The sequence below is a fragment of the Cynocephalus volans genome, chromosome 8 (genome assembly GCF_027409185.1).
Source record: "Cynocephalus volans isolate mCynVol1 chromosome 8, mCynVol1.pri, whole genome shotgun sequence".
Lineage (NCBI taxonomy): Eukaryota > Metazoa > Chordata > Mammalia > Dermoptera > Cynocephalidae > Cynocephalus > Cynocephalus volans.
In genome coordinates this window covers 97220091-97239487 of record NC_084467.1, presented here as the reverse complement: position 1 = coordinate 97239487, position 19397 = coordinate 97220091, and the positions used below count along the sequence as shown (strand labels likewise).

Here is a 19397-nt window from a genome sequence, read left to right as displayed (position 1 = left end):
CCAGAGCCTGGACAGGTTCTAACCTCAGAAGAAGTGAGCCTGGGGACAGAACCAAGACAGGAACTGCACGCTGGTTGGCTGAGTCTGCAATCACACAAACAGGCACCAACCCCTTTGGCAATCTTTAGGCATCATTTAGGATTGCATTTGGCTCCCTGTAACAGAACCTAACCACGCTGGCTTACCCAAATGGGGCTTATTTTTGTCATTTAACAAGAAGTCAGGAAGTGGTTAATCCAGGTATGTTGTCAAGAAAGTCATGAAAGACCTCAGATCCTTCTGGCTTCCTGCTGCCATCCTAGCATGAGGCTTTCCTTTACAGGGTTATGAGACAGCTGCTTCACTCCCAGGCATCTCCTCCTACAGGCGGGAAGAAGCAGAAGGGTGAGACCAAAATGCAGTCTTCTCCTCTTGGGCCTTTGCCTTTTTATCCAGGAACGGACACCCTCCCAGAGACTTCCACCTATAGTTCCTTGTTTAGCACTGTGAACATCTGCAAGTGAGCCTGAGAGATCAGGGATTCAACTGAGCACATTATGGCCCCAAATAAAATTGGTGTCTCTTTAGTTAAGATGAAGGGAAGAAAGGATTCCGGGATAACTAAGAGTGTCTGGTTCATCACATGAAGGAACCACCCAAGCTTCAATTCCATATTGAATAAACCAAAACTTGCTTTTTCACTGTCCCCTCTCAAAAACCTTTTCATTGTGCCTTGAACAACATACTACAAACATTGTCAAGAAGCACCACATCGGGAGAAAGTCTTGGGTGAGTTCCCTGTGTGCCCCGGTTATACTCATGTGCTGGCCACAATTCACTCCTGAAGTACTTCCCCGGGGTAGCAGGAGTCAGGATGCCTGGGCCCCTGGCTTTGGTTTTCTGTGGGGCTTCTCTGGCCTGTGGGAGAGACTCCCCCATGTCCTTGACCTACCTCACGGGTACTCGAGGAGGATACCTCCAATTCATAAATAACCACAGCCATCTGTGAGAGGCTGAGCCTCACCAGCAGATCCACAGCATCCGCCCCTGCTATTCAGCATGACTCCAGACGGCAGTGCAGCCCAGCAGCCCCCGAGGGCGCTGCATTTCAGCGTGGAGGAGACTGTGTGTGGGAGGCGCTCCCAGACGACAGGAGCTGGGGGCTGGTGGGGGGAGGCTTGGGCCGGGGACCTGGCTGTGCCCGAAGCTATGATTCTCCCCAGCTCCTTGGTGGATTTGCCACTTCTGCTCCATGCCTCTTCCAAGGGTGATATGGTCTGAAGATTTCTTTCAAACTGAATTGAATTGATATGAATTTTGTTTAAACACTGTTTTAAGAATTTGTGGGCCACCCTTACAAAAGCAGCATAGCATAGGTGATGCTGGGCAGGGCTAATAGTCATCTGGGTGGATGATTTGAAGGGGGATGGATGGGTTTTATTCTCTCTCTTGTCAAATAAATAATACATGCTGTAGAAAATTTAGAAAGTACAGAAAAGTTTTAATAAGCAGGGAACAAAAATCCTTCATAAATCTTAGGAGCTAGATATAGATAATAGATACAGATATAGATGTACAGATAGTATCCCCATTCATTGCCTACCAAAATGCTTAGGGCAGAAATTGTTGGTTGCTCCCAGTATCATTCTCCCATTCCTCATTCCTACCACAACCCCGATTTTATTTAGGGCAGCAATGTGCCCGGGTAAAAGAACATTTCTTAACCTCTCTTGCAACTAACAGGTGCTAACGAGTTGTAAGTGGAACTTAGACAGGCTTGCAGGAAGAGGGAGAGGGACAGACAAGGCAAGCATGACAATCCTTTTGTTCCTTTCTCTTTCCACTTTTCCTCCCTGGAATGTGGATGTAATGGCTAGAACTCCAGTAGCCATCTTAGGCATTATGGAATTGTATCTGTGTTCTAAAGACAGAGATGCAGAAAGCTAGAAGGAACCTGCATCCCTGATGACCTGGTAGAGCTGCCATAACAGCCCTGGAATACCTGCCTCTGAACTTCTTTTATGAGACAGAATAAAACCCTAGTCTTATTAAGACACAGTGGCCAGGTTTCCGTTAATAACAATTGAATGCAATTCTTAGTTGATCCACTGCCTGACACAGAATAAGTGTCCAGTAAAAGTGTGGGGCTGCGTGTTTCTCTGCAAAGAGCTTTGGGCAATGAGAAGAGAGTGGGCAAAAGAATCCCAGCCCTGCTCCACCGCAGCACCCTGGGTGACCAAGTCACATGCTCTCTCTCGGCCTCCGTTTGTTTTTTGTGAAGTGTGAGGGTCAGACTAAATGTCCTGTAAGAGCTTCTTTGGGCTCTTATTCCTCTGAATCTATGAACCAGGTAGACCTGGGTGCTCTTCTGGTTTCACCTCTTACTAGCATTGTTGCTGTAGGTGGGTCACTTATCCTCCTGGAGCCTCAGGTTTTCATCTCAGTTGCCCAGCATATCAGGCACACAGGAAATGTCTGATGAGTGAACGAGGAAGGTGGGGACCATGCCACCTTTCTTAGCTGCCTCCTCAGATGATAGCAAGAGTAAAATAAGATAGTCCTGTACAGTGCCATCCAGAAGAGGGGCTACTGTAATTCTAATGGCTGCAGGACTATGTTGACTTGGGCTTCCCCAGCCTCACTCAGAGCTTGTGTTGTAGGTGTTTGCCAGGACTTGTTTCTACTACAAAATGGCCCTGCGACCCTCCTCCTGGAGCAGCTTCCAGACTGCCTTGTGGGTGGCCAAAGCCTTTTGGTTGGGAAGGAAGGGACACAGAGAGAACTAAACCAACCCCAGGGCAGTTGGTTGGGAAGGAAGGGGCACAGAGAGAACTAAACCAACCCCAGGGCAGGTGTAAGTGAGAGAGAAACAGAATAAATCCCTCCCTGAATGAAGTCCCAGAGACAGTGTGCTCCATCCTCTGGCTGACCCCTTCTGAGGGTGCCAGGGACTTCTGCCATCATTCACCTTCAGGAGGCTGTGGCCATCCTCGGGGCTCCATGATTCCTATTGGCCCAGAGCTCTACCTGTGCCGTTGTTTTCTGACAGGAAGTTTGGTTGTCCTGGCACTCAATCTCCATGGCAACCCTTGCTTTTGAGACACTGAATGGAAACTGCTGGCGTGGGGAGGCCAGTAGCAGAATACTGATTTGCCTGAGTGTCTGTAACAACGACTGCATCTCAATGCCTTTCCAGATACCCAAAGAGCTAAAAATACTCCTTCTCTGTCTAGGGCTCTCCAGCCATGCTAAGCATCTTAAAATACATCTGTGCTGACTCTGACCTGTTAATATTAGTACTTTTGGCAACTTGGGTTTGGGGGACATGGAGTGGGGCACTAAATGAAAAAATGCAGAGCCCAAGAGAGTAGAACAGTGGTTAACAGAGACGGCAGTCGGGGGGGTGGTGAGGGCTGGGGTGAGGCTGGCCAACGGGTACAAAATTACAATTAGGAGGAATCAGTTCTGACATTCTATTGCATAGTGGAATGTCTGTGGTTAACAGTTAAGTTTTGTATATTACATAATAGCTAGAGGAGAGGCGTTCCAATGTTTTCACCACAAAGACATGATAAATGCATGAGGTGATTGATACTTTAACTACGCTGACCTGATTATTATGCAACGTATATATGTATCAAAACATCGACTTGTACCCCATAAGTATGTACAACTACAATGTGTCAACTCAAAAAAAAATTTTTAATTGCAGAGCCCAGGTCTAAAGGGGTGCATTGGAGAAAAGGTGGAGAGGTGAGGAGGAAACCGATGGGTTCCAGGGGGACAGCCAGCAGGGAGCACATTGAATCCTATCTCCCTGCAGAGCTCCAGAGATCTTGTAGGTCCAACTCAGATGATCCGACATTTGTTTATTTGCTCATTCAGCACACATGTATTAAGCACCTACTCTTTTCCAGGCTCTGTGCCAGGCACTGGGATCAGAAGTGTGAATAAGAGAGTGTGTATGTTCCCTGCTCTCAACAGAGTTTACAGAATGTTTGAAATTGGGATTATCTCTGAAAGTCCAGAAATATTATGTGTATACCTGGATGTTTTCTCTGATATGCAGCAAGCTTCTTCAACTTGAAGATTATTTTACTTACAACCTTGGCACCATTTCCTAAACATAGTTGGTGGTGAGCTAATGCGGGGCTGAACATGATGGGATGGCATGGCATGACACTGCTGCTACCGCTGGGGTGTGTTCTACCGAGGTGCTACAGCCTCTCTGTGGGTCACCCAGAGACTCTGGCCTCTGCTAAGTGTATGCTCAGGCTGTGAGATACTGTGCTCAGGATAGATGAGGTGACTGCTCCACTGACACCTGCTAAGGGAGCTCAGTATACAGTGACAGGTTGAATTAATTCCTAGCCTCTCTGGCAAGATCTACAGACAGTCCTCCCCCCATCCATCTCCCTCTTCCCGTAATCACTGCACATGTCATTCAATTAATTCTGCATTTCCCAGAGCAGGGAGCTGGACAGAGTTTAGAGCAAGCAGCCCATTTCAGGGCTGCTTCAAAAAGCAGGCATCCAGCCCTGGCCTCCTCCACCGGCTGATAAGCCACAAGATGGAGAAATGGAAAATGACTGTCCTTGGATACACAGTAGGTGCTGTGCAGGTACACATGCAAACGACACGCCAGATCATGTCAGGATGCCACAATGAGCCTCAGGGGGTTGGATCCTGCTGCTGGCTGGTTCGCTGGGCTCCTAGATGCACCCCCAAATCATTCCCAGTCTGGCTGAGAATGAGATGGTTCCATGCGACCTCATCCTCCTTTCTGGCAATGCAGCTCCAGCTACGCCAGCAGGGGCATCCACGGCAGAGGTGCTTGGGGCCCCCTCCCAGAACTCTGGGCAAAGCGACAACAGCGCCCCCTTCTGCCCTATTTCCTCCTCTGTATGAGGCAGTAAGAAGTCTCTGATGGTTTTCCTTTCCCTTCCTGCTGGAAAAAGGATCCTGTGGCTACTTGGAGCTTGATCTGTAACTTACCACCTGCCACTATTGATGGGTGGCCCCCTGCATAGCCATGGGGTGGAGCAGGGACCCTGTGGACCCAAGAACCAGCATGAACCCCTTGAGGGGCACTGAGAGGGTCCTCTCTTGAACAGACCTCAGTCTGGTCAGATGCTGGACTCTTTCAGGGCTTCACATGAGATGCTTTTTACCACCCCCACCTCTGAGTTAAGCTGCCTTCAGAGCCAGTATGACGGCACCCTCAACAGAGTCCCAGCAGGACACTTCTCTGGCTCTGTACAATAAGAAACAGTGGAGAAAATCAGCTGATCAGGACATGTTCCAGGAAACAGTGATTGTGGCCTGTGCAGAGAAAAGAGCCCTCGACTCGGGATCAGAAAACCGAGGTCCAGGTGCTGCTCTTCCACTAACCAGCTAGTCACCTCAGCTATGGCACTAGCCCCTCAGCACCTGTATCCCCACCTCACACAGTTCTCAGGAGGAGTCACCAAGACAGTGGCTATTCAAGTGCTTTGAACAAGAATATACAGATGTGTGGAACGTATCCACCACTTACTCTGTGGTTGGCATTGTGCTAGATGCTGTGGCAGATAGAAAGGTGGTGGCCTCTACCCTTAGGAAGCTTGTATGATCTAGAGCTGACATCTCAGGGCTGTGTGCTATATGACATTTTGCATGATTGGTGGTTGTTCTTTAGGGAAGACAAGAGCAGGCAGGAACAAGGAGTACACACACGAAACAACAAGAGGACACATAGATAGACCATAATGAAGTGCCTTCATGTTCAGCAAATGCCATTAGAGATTAGGAAGAGAAGAAAGGGGAGGCCAGCATGGCCCAAAGTGTCAGGGAAGACTTTGCGGAGGAAGTCCATGGTGAGCTGGGCTGTGAAGATTCACAGGCAGTCCCTGACTTACCATGGTTCGACTTAATGATTTTTTGCTTTTTTAAAATTTTGTCTTTTAATCTTTTTTTTTTTTTAAAGATGACTGGTAAGGGGATCTTAACCCTTGACTTGGTGGTGTCAGGACCACGCTCACCCAGTGAGCTAAACGGCCATCCCTATATAGGATCCGAACCCGTGGCCTTGGTGTTATCAGCACCGCACTCTCCCGAGTGAGCTACGGGCCGGCCCTGATCTTTTCTTTTTAATTGTATTGATTTTTACTAATATAGCTAATAATAAAGTCCATCCTAATTTTATTAAGAAAAGGACTGGTACAAGTCAAATCAGATTCATTTTTTTTCTTAATTTATTTTTTCTTAATTGACTCATGATAATTGTATATATTTATGGAGTACGATGTGATATTTGGTACATTTATACAGTGTGCAATGATCATGTCTGGGTAATCAGTATATACATCGCCTCAAATATTTGTGATCTCATTGTGTTGGGAACATTCAAAATCCTCTCAGCCAGCTACTTGAAGTTACACAGTAATATGTTGTTGACTTTACAGTGGGTTTATTAGGGCATAACCCCATCCCCGGTAAGTCGAGGAACATCTATCTAGGCTTCAGAGAGTTGGCTGAGAGGATGGGTTGAGGCAGGTTGTTGAGGGTGGAGGGGACACAGTGAGCAAAGGTTCGGAGACCCCACTAAGTACAGTGTGAGGGAAGACAGTCTGCATGAGGTCACAGGGAGAGAAGATTGTAAGCATGGGTCGGGCTTTGGGTTCCAATTCGAGATCTATCACTTACTTAGCAGTTGTTAGCCTTAGGAAAGTATAATTAGCCTGTCTGAGTCTGTTTCTTCACTTATGAAAAGTTGATAACAGTACCCACCTGAAGTGACTGTTGTGAAGACTACACTAGATCCAGGCCGTGGTCTGCAACTCTCTAGCGAAGCCTCTCCCCACCCTCCTCTCAGGCTGAGCCAGAGTTAACCAGGCCCAACCACAGCCTTGCAGAGCTGACTTTCATCCCCTGAAACCCAAATGGCCAATTTAATAGCTACAACCAAGGTAGGCAACGAATTCGAAGAGGGCTCTGCTCTGGCATCCAGGGATGGACTGTGAACTTCATTTCTTTATTGGAAGGAAAAAGAAACCATTTTAGTGGATTTATTTTCTTGTGGGCACACTGAGTCACAGAAACTGGACATCCTACCCCACCCATGAAGCCTCTGAGCTCCCCAAGCTGCCCCTGCCATGGCCTGGTACATGCACTCAAGCTGCCAGGGCCACTGGGTTCCGGGTACCATGATTAAGAGTGGGGGTGGGATGTGGTGGGTTGCTAAGGCCCGAGGTGACTCAGAACCTGCCCCCACCCCCTGCTCCTTTCTTTGGCCGGTCCTCAGAAGAGCTACTTGGAGAAGCCAGACAGCTCACCGTCATGGGCTTGCTCTCAAAGTCTCCTAATGTGGGACCCCCATTGGACCCATGCAGTCAGGAGAGGCAGCCTGGACTGAGCAAGGACTCTGGTCCAAGGACAGAAACACTGAGGTCCAACCCCACCTCCTTTACTAATGAACTGAGTGGCCTGCAAGGGCTGTAACCTCTTGGAGCCTCTTTTTTTTTTTTTTTTTGCCTGTATATGGGATACCTGCTCCTGCCCTGGTCATGTCATAGGGCTAATGTGAGGACTCTTCGAGTTAATGTTGTCAACCTAACACCTTACAAATAATCATAAATGATCAAGTCCCTTAAGTACCTCTTTCTCTCTTGAGCAAATAATCCCAAATCCTTGCTCTCTAAGTAAATTCAAATTCTGTCTTTCTGATACACTTTTCATGTTTTTGCCCTGTGGAGGTTGAAGCCCTCTAAATAGACTCTCTGAGCCAAGCAGGACTAGTGTGCAGTGATAGGGAATGATTTGTGGCCCATCATGTTGAGGTCCTGCAGGTCCTCTGGCCAACAGGCCACCTACCCTGCAGGCACTCCCTTGCTACCTTCTGGGCAGAAGCAGCTACCACACGGGATACCTGGCTGTTTCTCTCTGTTTGCCTACTGCCCCACCTCCCCTTTCTGCCTGATCCATGGCCCTCGTCCCAGCCCTCAGTCCTGACGTCAAAGGCTGGAGCATTCGCTGCGCCTACAGAAGGTGAGGCCAGGGCTTCCTGGCAGTCTTCAGGAGCAGCCACCTGCTTCCCTGCCCAGTGGGCTTGGCCGAGCCTCCCCTGCAGCAGCCTCTCCTCTCCTCCTCCCAGAGAAGCCCTGGTTCCTCCTAGGTGACAATGCTATCCTGGCAGAATGACTATGTCTGAACACACAGCAGCTCAGGACAGGGGTCTTACTTTCCTCTTTCCCTTGGGTGTCTTGCTGGGTGCTTTACTCAGAGCAAGTGAGTGTTTGTGGAATGATCAGATGAATGACAGAAGGAAAGAATGACTGTGCTGAAGTTCTCAAAAACAGTTTGTCTCCTTGGGATTTGGTTTTCCTTAGGTCAGGAATCTACTCACATTGAAAGCACCCCAGCTCCTTCCTTAGGCCAACCACATGGGCATATTTCTCCAAGAAAATAATTTCATTGCTGTTCCTGGGAGTTTCCAACCGCAAAATGGCTCAGGCTTGCACAGTGGTGCCAAATGTGGCACACATATTATTCTAAGCAACTCAACAGCCTGGTCTTACACAAATAGTGAAGTAGAGCAGGATAATTCTGGTTTTCTCTTTCTTCATTCCTGTCTTCCCTACTGTCATTGATTGAGTGATTCATTCACAGATTCATTTATTCAAACTGTTACAGAGCATCAGGGATTGGTAGGTGCAAGCTATACAGAGGGATCGATGTGAACTGTGCCCTCAAGGAGCTGACAGCCAGGAGGTAGTTAGTATATAAAACAATAGGGCAAAATCCAGAGTGGCCTGCCAGAGGGAGTCCCAGAAGTCCAGAGAAACATGGGGGAGGGACCACTCCTACAGGTGCACCTGCACTTCTTGGTGGAGCTGAGGCTGGAGCTGAGTAGGCATTAGCCAGGTAAGTGAGGGAAGCCTGGTGATGTGGAGGAGGAAGGGTGAGGAGCCCGGAAAGAGGGAGCTGTATTTGGGAACCATCTGGAAGACGGTGTTTCATTTGACATGAGAAAAGAGGAAGTGATGACCCATTCTTCCTGTCAGCAACAAATTCCTGCTGAGGTGTTAATCGTTAATCAAAGAAAGTTCTGGCTGATAACAGCTTCAAGGAGGGACCCCTCCTTGAGGACAGCATTTGTTTTCATCGCCTGCTGCCACTGCTCTGGAATCAAGCAGACCTGGGTTCAAATCATGACTGCCAGTCCCTACCTTTAACCTTGAGTGAGTCACCTTGTTTTTGGAATCTTCACTTTCTGTAAAGTGGAGACAGTATCCTCCACCCCATAGGGTTGTTGTGTGGATTAAATGAGATGTCATATGGAAAGGGCTCAGAGCTGGCACAAAATAGGCACTCAGACATGTTGCTTTTGCCTCAAAACATTAAACATAAAATTAACATATGACCCATAAATCCCACTTACAGGTATATACCCAAAAAAGTGAAAACAGAGACTTGAACAGATATTTGCACACCCATGTTCATAGCAGCATGATCCACAATAGCTGAAAGGTGGAAGCAACCCAAGTGTTCAGCAACAGAAAAATGTAGAAACAAAACATGATACATACACACAATGGAATGGTTTTCAGACTTAAAAAGGAAGAAAATTCTGACACATGCTACATGGATGAGCCTTGAGGACATTGTGCTAAGTGACATAAGCCAGTCACAAAAGGGTAAGTATTGTATGATGTCAATTAGATGAAGTACTTAGATGAGTGTTAAAGTCATAGAGACAGAAAGTAGAGTGGTGGTTGCCAGGGGCCGGGGAGAGGGAAACGAGGAGCCAGCGCTTAACCGCTACAGTCTCAGTTGGGGAAGATAAAGAGTTGTTCTGGAGATACATGGTGGTGACGGTTGCTCAACAACGTGAACATACTTAATGTCACTGAACTGTACACTGAAAAATGGTTAAAACAGTAAATTTATGTTGTGTATATTTTACCACAATAATAATTTTTAAAATGTTGCTTTTATTCTCCTTCTCCAGAAGCAAAGCCTCTACCAATTTCTTCTTTCTTTGTAAAGGAAGTGGACAAGGGCAGACTCACTGTGACACTTCTAAATGGTCACCAACCCTGAGCTTGATGCCAAATTATCAGCTGATCCTGTCCAGACTCCCAGAGGGGGGATTGATTAATCAATGTTGTGTCCAGGCTAAAGAGTTTATGTAGCAGGCTCACTGGAAGGAAGCCGGCTGGTGCAGGAGTTGGGCAAAGGAAGGCGGAGGCGGATTAGCATTCACTGAGTGTCCACTGTGCGCCAGGCAACGTGCTAACCAGGTGCCAGGCATACAAATGAAAAGCTTCTGCCCTCAAGGAATTTGCAATCAACTTCCACCCCCTGTTGCCAGCCTCCTGTCCCTCATTGGAAAGATGGCCAGGAGAGAAAAGGGGAAAGAGACATATTTTTGCAATTGTCTGCCAGGACTCAGGACCCAAACAAAATTTTCCAGAGCCCCAGAAGACCTGACCCCTAAGGCCAGCACTGCTACTGACCTCTAACAACAAAAGTACCCTCATGTCTAGATATTAAGAAACAATTAGGGTTGTCATGCAGAATCCTCACAGTGTTGTAATTAGCAGGAGCTCAGGCCACAGGGCAGCAAGGGATGAGAAACCTATCTGGGACCCCACTTCCTGCAGCACCCTGGGGGGGGGGCAGGGGCAGGTAGCCTGGCAGGGCCTCACCCTTGAGCTGACAAAAGGTACTTGCTTTGGCCAGCAACCCCGTGGAATCACAGGCTCCAAGAATTGGGGAACCACCCAAATAGTTTGGGGTCCTGAAAATAGGGGCTCATCTTTCCTTCATCTGCCACCCTCCAGGCATGTGGCTGATAGGGAGCCCACAGCAAAGTGTGGTTGGCAGTTTAAACTTAAGGTCCCAATTCCAAACAAGTGCTTTTTATTCACTCAACAAACATTTATCAAGCCCCCACTTATTATTAAACATGTTAATAACTCAGTCTCTGCGATCAAACTAAACCGGACACAGAGACCATCAAAGTATAATTTCCAAAAGTTTAAAAACATGTCTCATACAGATATAGAATGACCAGTATTTCAATAGATGTATAATGCAAACTCCGTGTGTGTAATTTAAATGTTTCCAGTAGCTATATTAAAATGTAAAAACAAACAGGTGAAATTAATTTTGATAATAATCTTTTTTAACCCAACACATCCAAAATATTGTCATTTTGACATGTGGCACTAGCCACATTTCAAGTTCTCAATAGCCATCTGTTGATAGCACAGTTCTAGAGAAGAATAATCTTTATGTGGCTGCATTAAACAAAGCTTCAGTACGACACTGAAGGAAACAGAGAGTCATCCTCTTGGCCTTATCTACATCTTGGATCATTTTTCCTAACATATCTGCATAGGTTCCTGTGACCTAGTGGCACGGGCTACAGAAGAGGTGAGTCTAATCTATGGCCCTTGAAAGGGCTTTTGCCAGGCGGTTGAACAAACCTAGCGCAACAAAGGCTCTCGTAAAGATAGATGAATTGAGGGCTGTGGGGCACAGCATTCTGCTGGTGGGACAGGATGAATCAGAAAAGACTTCTCAAAGGATGAAGGTTTACAAGGTAGAGGAAGTAGTGGAGGGACGCTCCAAGCAAAGGGAAAAGTGTGGTCCTAAGCAGGAAAGCGCACAAGTTTGAAGAATGCTCTTATGTGTGCGTGGTTGGTGTGCCGGTGTGTGGGAGTGAGGGGCAGAGAGTGACTGAGGCCTGAAAGTCAGGTTGGGACCAGATGGTAAAGGGCCTGGGAAGGATCTCACCTTTATCCAGCAGGCCATCAGAGAAGGGTTGTCAGAAAGGGGTGGCGGGGGGGACATGACCTGACTTGTCTTCTAGCAAGCTCCTTCAAGTTGTTAGCCCTGGGACTGGTGGAATCTTCTCCAACTCCCTACCCTCCCATCACCACAGTTGTGAATGAGGATGAAGTTTGCCTCATAGCTGGTAGCTAAAAATATTTTCTGGGTAAGTGACAGATGTAATGCCCAAATCCAAGATGAAGAAAACATAGGAAGAAGAAGCAAGATGGCTTCTGAGGTCAGGACGGAGTAGAGACTCCTGGGATCTGAGGAAGGCTGTCATATGACTTTTATGGATTGGTGAATTAGTAGCTGACACCCTGGCAGCCTTTAGGGCCAGGTTAGTGTGAGGTGAGAGAAATCCCAGCCTGGTATTAACTCAGCCACTGGCAAAGTGAGGCAAGAAAGGGCACAGGCTTGGGATGTTCTTATCCCCATCGTCTGGACGGAGATAAGAGCTGGCTTTGATTTCTCCTGCCCTTTATATCTGAGAAGCCCGGAATATTTTATGGGCATTCCCTAAGATGCTGGTCTCTAACTCCTGCAAGATGCAGGTCACACAAGGGCAGGTAAAGCTGTAACAAGCACAGATAGTACAAAGAACCCAGAACCCCTTAATTCTCTGAAACATCCTTCTTGATCCCCCACCCCATCAATGTCAGAAAGAGGAAACTGAATTGTTTTACTTCTAGTTCTTCCTGAAGACAAAATACGTGCACAGAACAAGCTTCTTTAGACCAAGAGCCCGTGGCTGAGAGGGAGGGGCGAGGCAGTGTGGAAGACAGATCTCAGGACAGCTCTGCAGTCAAGCTGGCTCTTGGTGCGTCCACATGTATGTGTGGGACATGGCCCAGGGGTTGCAGATCAGCTTCTTTGCAGCTGATGAGTGTCTAAGTGGCCAGGCTGGGAAGACAGTGAATTCTAGAATCCTATTTCCACTTGGGGTTATACAATCACCACGTGCAGGACTAACCACCCAGCTGAAACAGGAAAATTCTGATCTTATCTCCTTGGAGATAAGACTTCCCTTTGTTTCCAACATTTTTGCCATGAACTGATCACCGGCTGAGGCTTCCTATGAATGTCTTCTGATGACAAGGAGAGGAGGGAAAGCTGAAGCCCAGAGCAGCAGAGGGAGCTGAGTTGGAACCTGGGAAATGGACCTAGAACTGCCAGCTCGCTCCCCTGTTTAGAAATGAGCTCCACAAAATGTCAAATAAAGCCAAAATCCAGTCTGATATCCAGCTGTGTTCTAAATATCACATATGGGTTCAGGTGCCTGGCTGTTACACAAGCCACTAGCACTGACGTGGAGACCTTCTGATCACTCCAGTCTTCCTCTTCTATCTTCCACCAGACCTAACCCTCCAGCCCCAGCCCCTCACAGGAGGGTGTGGAATGGCCTGTTCTTTGTCACTCCAATTTAGGTTTCCTCAAAGGTCCTGTAGTGGAGTCTGCCCATTAAATTTGGAAAGGGCCTTCCAGTTCATCCAGAAAGAGAGGAAGGAAGAAAATTAAGCTTTATGAAATGTCAGTTACTGAGCTAAGTAGTAGGGACACAGGATCTCACTCGAGCCTTGTGAGAACTGCTAAGGTGGGCAGTATGAGTATTATCCCCAATTTGACAGCTAGGGAACTGTAGCTCAGCCAAGTTAAGCAAGTCACCATAGATTGCACAGCTAGTGGTGGAAGTATGGCTAGAGATCAGGTTCCCTAACTCCTGTCCACATTTAGTCCCTAGAAGAACTGATCTGCTCAAGAAATTAGTGATGGAGCAAAAGCCCCAAAATGAGAACTCCTTGGGTTGAGCCGAAAAGCAGCCACCAGGGGTCCCTTGGCTCCAGCTACCCTTCTAGCCTGTGCTGGCCCAGTGCCTAACTTTTGGACTGATGGTTCTTCATATCATGAAGGGTGGGGCACAAACACCTCTGAGAATCTGATGAAAGCTCTTGACCCTCTCTCTAGAAAATGTATATTCACCCACACATACATACAACCTTGGCTGCAATTCTAGGGGCTTCACAGGCTCTGAGACTCAGCAAATTCTCTTTGAAGGCCAGGAGTCTCCAAGGGGGCTTAGGTGGGGAAAGAGAGAGAAAGGGTTTGGGAGAATGCTGGAAGACAGGAAGAGCAAGGAAGATGCTGTGCTGAGGATCGTGGAAGGAGCCAGGTGGCAGAGCCTCAGGGCCCTGGGCACCTCCCAGCGTGAAGTTCGCTGGTGTCGCGTGAGGTCATCAAAAGACATAGTACAGCTCTGGGGGGCTGAGAGAGACAGGGCCCTCCAGGCCAGTCCTGACCCATCCTGGAGCCAGGCTCTGTTTTAATCAGGGAAGTGGTATTCCATTACACAGCTCAAATTCCTAGGTCTCCGTTTGGAAAGTGGATTAAGATGTCTTCTCCCGAAGCCAGCAGCATCCACAGTTAGAATAAAAACCAGAGTGGTCTTGGTCTCAAAGTAACCCAAACGTTCCACCTCCCAAGGATGGAATGGCATCAGGCTAATCCAGCCACCAAGCCAGCAAGTTAAAAATAATGATTACGTAAAGAAAACATCCCCAGAAAAAGAACCTCCACTAATCTGTGCTGGACTGGAATAAACGCCTCCTGCTCTGACCTACCTCTGAGGGGAAGTGATCCATTTCTTCCTTGAATTGTTGCTCCTGTTCTGTTCCTTCACGTGCTTGCTCAGCAGACACACAGACAGAGCATTTGGGGTTTGCCCAGCTGTTCTATTTCCAGCCTGCTCAGTTCATTTAAGGCCCAGACCATCCCCCTCCCTCCTGCTCCCCTCCCGCTGCCCCTTCCTGCTTTTCCTCTCCTCCCCTGCTCCTCTGTCTTCCACTCTCCCTTCCCCCTCATCCTTCCCTTCTTCCTCTTCCTCCTCTTAGGAGATGAGATCCCTGCTTTCAGTCCTCTCTTGTGCTTCCTCTCACCTCACTGCCTCCTTGGATCCCATTCCCTGTAGCTCACATGCGTGTGTGGAAAAGACATGGGGACAGCCCCTGACCCCCAAGGCCTTGGGGGAGATAGGAGCAATGGGAAGAGGGGCCAAGGTTCTCCCAAGCACAGCGGGTGGCCTTGGGAGCAGGCAGCTGTGTGGGTTTCCCTCGGACTTCTCACTGCTTTGGGAAGTAAGCACACAGAGGTCACTGCTTCTGGGTCATCAAGAAGGAAATTGCCATGACAGTGGGTTGTCTCACGAGCAATGATGTTCCAAGGCCCTGCCTCAAGCTGGACACACCTCCACCCCACAGTGAGTGGACCTAGCAAGGGATTTCTGCAAAAGGGTTTCTGGTGCTTTCTGTTGTAGAAGTCAGGCCTGTCAACCCCCACCCCTGACTTGTTCTCTAAGGATAAATGGAGAAGAACATGCATTGAGTGCTGTTCACCTGCCTGGGGCTAGCTGTTTCATGTATGCTACCTCTATTTACTCCTCTTGGCAAAATCTGGAGAAGTACAATTGTCCCCATTTCATAGAGGAGGGACCATGCTCAGAGAGGGTAAATCATTTGCCTGAGGTCACACAGCTCACAAGCAGCAAAGCCAGTGGAGCCAGAATTAGCATCTGGCCATGGGCAGTGAATGGGGCCAGCTCCTACCTGTGACTGTGTCTGGCCGTGGAGCCAGTGGTAGGAGCAGAGGGGCAAGAGCCAGCCTGAATGGGTTCAGGTCAAAATTGGCCTGTGAAATCTACTATCTGTTAGATCTTTGTCAAGTTACTTTCTGTGCCTTGGTCTCCTCATCTGTAAAATGCAAGTGATAAAAAGAGCCCTTACCTCCTGGGGTTGTTCTGAGGATTAATTCATATAGAGGACTTAGAACCGTCTTTGGCCCATTGTAAGCACTCAATCAATGTTAGCTATTACTACTTCCAGAGGCACCTACTCTCTGACTCTGGAAGAATGCCCAAGTCCCCAAGAGAAGGTTGGAGGAATGATGACCCTTCATCTCAGGTGGTGCTTTAGGGGTTCCAAGGACCTATCTATCCACTTTCTCTTTAATCTTCATACCATCTTTGGATGAAGACAGGAGGTTTACATCCCATTTTGCAGATGTGGAACCTGAAGCCCAGCAATATCATGGCACTGCCCTGGACCCCTGTGGAAATAACCATTTCCATCCTTTCTTTCTTTTTAGTTAGTGGGAGCCAGGCCAGAATTCCCTGTAGAGCCTTGGCCTCTAATAAAACTACACAAGAAAGTTCCTACTTTCTTCCTCCTGTCATCGAAAAAAAAAAAGATCTACCTCACTTGGAGCTCTCTGGTACTGAGATTTCCTATCACAGAAAACAAAGCTCTCACTCCATAAGTCGAGAGAAGGTCTAGTAATTCTATCTCCTGGGAAAGAAAATATACATGGACCCTAACTCATACTAGAGTGTGGATGACATACAATACTTTCTTATGCATAGATTATAAAATGAAAAGAGGGTGAAGAGAGCAGAAGAACCCTGGAAATATGTGTGTATGTTCTGTAAGGGGTGGTAGTTGGTGAGATACCCCTGGAAGGAGTGGGGAAGAACCCACTCAGGAAGAGAGATGGAGAACACTAGAGACCAACTTTCCAGTTCTGCCCAGGGAAATCCAGCTTGTCAGTCTAGCACTGAGGCTCAGAGAGAGACTAGTAACACTGGAGCCTTCTTACCTGCCCCCCACCCTCACCATCCTGCCCCCAGGCTCCCTGGGCACTGGCTGCCACCTCTAGTGGGGTCCTGAGAGAAATGAGGTCTCTAATCGATTTTCAAGGAATACAAACAGTGTTGTCCTCTCAGGGGAAGAGAATGTCCTGGGGCACATGGCTGGATGTTGCTGGGGTGTTGGGGAGGGGCTAGTTTTGACTCCTGTTCCCTTGTGCTGCAGCCATCAGGGACACTAAGAGGATGGCACAGACTGGCCGGCCAGGCAGACTGGCCAACAGACTAGGAAGGACTAAGGATCCCAGGAGTGGCTTTGCAACAGTGGCAGCCTAGTGGCAGTGGTGGTGGCATAACTCTGCTCTCCATGGCAACTTGGGGGCTGCCACACTAGGGAGGGCCACCATGGCAACGGCTACTCTGGGAACAGCTCCTCTGGGCCTCCTAGCCTCCTGGGCTCACCCCCTGGTCTTCCTGTGGGGCAGCTGGCTGGCCTGGGCCACGAGGAGGAGAGGGACACCTCCTCTCTGATTCTAGAACCTGGGGCCCGGGGCTGCCGGCATGGAGGAAAGTGTTTGTTTGCTGTGAATATTTGATCACCGATACTGAAATTGAAGTTAATTGTCCTTGGACCAGGAGCCTCAATACGAGGACCTGAGGGGCAGGTGTGAAGGGGTAGTCTCTTGAGATGTTAGGAATGGAGTTGTGTTATAAGGAATCCAGGCTCTGTCCCTGTGGAGGTCTCCTCAGGGGCAGTCTGGCTGGTGGCCCCAGGGTCTGCGAGCTGAGAGCTCAGGACGCTGCTCGTGTCAGTGGGGGGCTGGAGGAGCCCTTGCTGTCCCACCCTGAGGCCTGAGCAGGAGCAGGAGGCTCCAAGTTCGTTCTGGAAAGAGTGGAAGGGGTGGGGCCGGGGTACTGGCTTGAAGCAGATGCTGGGCCAGGCAACTCCTGGCTTAAGGTTCTCTTTCCCTCTTTCCCATTCCCCAACCTCACCCCCCTCCCTCCTTCCACCTTGCCTCTTCGTCACCCCTTCACTGTCCCTCCTCTTCCTCTTTGCTTCTCTTCTTACTCATTTCTTCTTTTCCCTTCACTTCCTTCATTCACTTCAACATTTCACTGAGAACCTACTGTGCGTGGAGCTCTGGGCTGGGCCCTGCAGGGACAGCCAAGATGAATCAGCACCCTTGAGCAGCTCATAGCTAGAAGAATTGGACAAGTACCAAAAAAACACCAGTTAGAAAATGGTATGTTCTGAAAAGTGAGTGGAAGATCTATGGGAACTTTCCTCTCTCTCTCAGCCCTCCTCATTATTCTGACAGTTTCTCAGGCAGGAAATGCATAATGTACAGAGCGGAGCTTTCACGTTATTCCCCAAGGACTCCCAGGAATGCCCTGGAAGTGAGGTGCAAAAGCAGCAGGAGGCAGAGCTTAAGGAGGATGAGAGGATGGAGTTCAGCAACAACTTACACCAGGCTGATCTTCTGTCCATTCATTCATTCATTCATTCATTCATAAAATAGCCCCTAGCACTGTGCTAGGCCCTAGCCATTTACAGGGTGGCAAGCAATACACGAATGTGTAATTACATTAAGAGTGATAAGTACCATGAAGAAAACCAACTGGCTGTGGTGATAGAAAATAACAGAGGTGGAGGGGCATGGGAGTGATGAGAGGAAGGACTTATCAGGGAAGTGACATTTACAGCCAGGCCCAAATGTGAGAAGAACCCAGCCAGGAGAAGGAGTTGGGGCGGGGGGCTAGTAAAATTGCCCATGTGAAGGAAGAGCATATGCAAAAACACTAAAGGCGAAAGAGATTGGAATGTGTGAGGAGAAATCGAAGGGGAAAGGGAGTTGCCATTTCCTAGGGGCTTGAGAGCAGAGAGGTGAGAACCAGTTTGCAGAGGCAGGAAGAGGCCTGAGTAGCATCAGGGCCTTAAGTGCCCCCTAAGGAGCTTGGATTTTATTAGAAATGCAGTGGGAATCCAGCCATGGAGGGCTTTAAACAGGGGTAACCTGATCTGGTTTCCATTTTAAGAAACTCTCTCTTGTGGCTGGGTGGAGACTGGGTGGTAGAAGAGCAGAGAGGACCTAGGAAGGCCAGGGAGAGGCTCCTGTGAGAGCCAAACTGCAGTGACCAAGTGAAGAATGGGAAATGAAGAAGATGTGAAATCTATTCCAGAACTAGAAATGCAGAACTTGGTAATGGGATGGAATGTGGGTGGGAGACATTACTATTACGTATTTTTTTCTACCAGTCTTTTGTGTGAGAGAGTTCCCACATTAGAATGCAAACTCCATGAGGACAGGGATCCTATCAGCTTGTTCACTGTTGTTTCTCCAGGACAGAATCCAGGCAATTAACAAAGATTTAATGCATGATAAATGAGTGAATTAATTAAGGAACGAGAGGGTGGGATTAACAATGACCCCCCAGTTTCTGGCTCAGCCTCAGGGTGGATGGTGGCAGCACTCTGAGAGGGGAGGACCAGGGGGGGGCAGAAGGGTGGACCAAAGCCCAGTGTCAGGGAAGCAGTGCAGGTGCCCATGGCAGGGCCAAGCGTGGAGAGCACGAGGGGAAAGGGTTTGTTTACTTGGATCACTTTTGTAGTCCCAGCATGTGGAGCAGTGCCTGGAATACAGAGGAGGCTCAATATGCACTTGTCAAATGAATGAATGAATGAAGAGTTGAGGGGATTTCTGGACTGGAACCATAAATGTGAAAGTCACCAGCACCTGGAAGATGGTTAAGGCCATGGGGGTGGATGAGGTCACCTAGGAAAGTGCGTGGACAGAGAAAGAAAGGAGCACCCCCCTCTTCCCCATCCAGCAGCCAGAGATTGCTGATGTAGGAAGCAGGGACCCTAACTCAGCTAGGTTATGCTCACTAACCACTACCCTTCCAGGAATCCCTGGAGAAGCAAGTAAATGAGGGTGGGGGGTGGGAAGGGCCCACAACTCTGAGGGGA

The 19397-nt window shown here is 48.4% G+C and overlaps 1 protein-coding gene across 1 annotated transcript in view; it reads right to left on the bottom strand.

Annotated features, from left to right (window-relative positions):
- Positions 1–312: 312 nt before the first annotated feature.
- KCNC4 (potassium voltage-gated channel subfamily C member 4) overlaps positions 313–19397 on the bottom strand; it is a 44960-nt gene continuing 25875 nt past the window's right edge. Inside the window, exon 4 of the mRNA XM_063104849.1 lies at positions 313–360. Within this exon, the coding sequence (XP_062960919.1) occupies positions 341–360 (20 nt within the window). The 3' untranslated portion in view covers positions 313–340. The remainder of the gene's footprint in view (positions 361–19397) is intronic.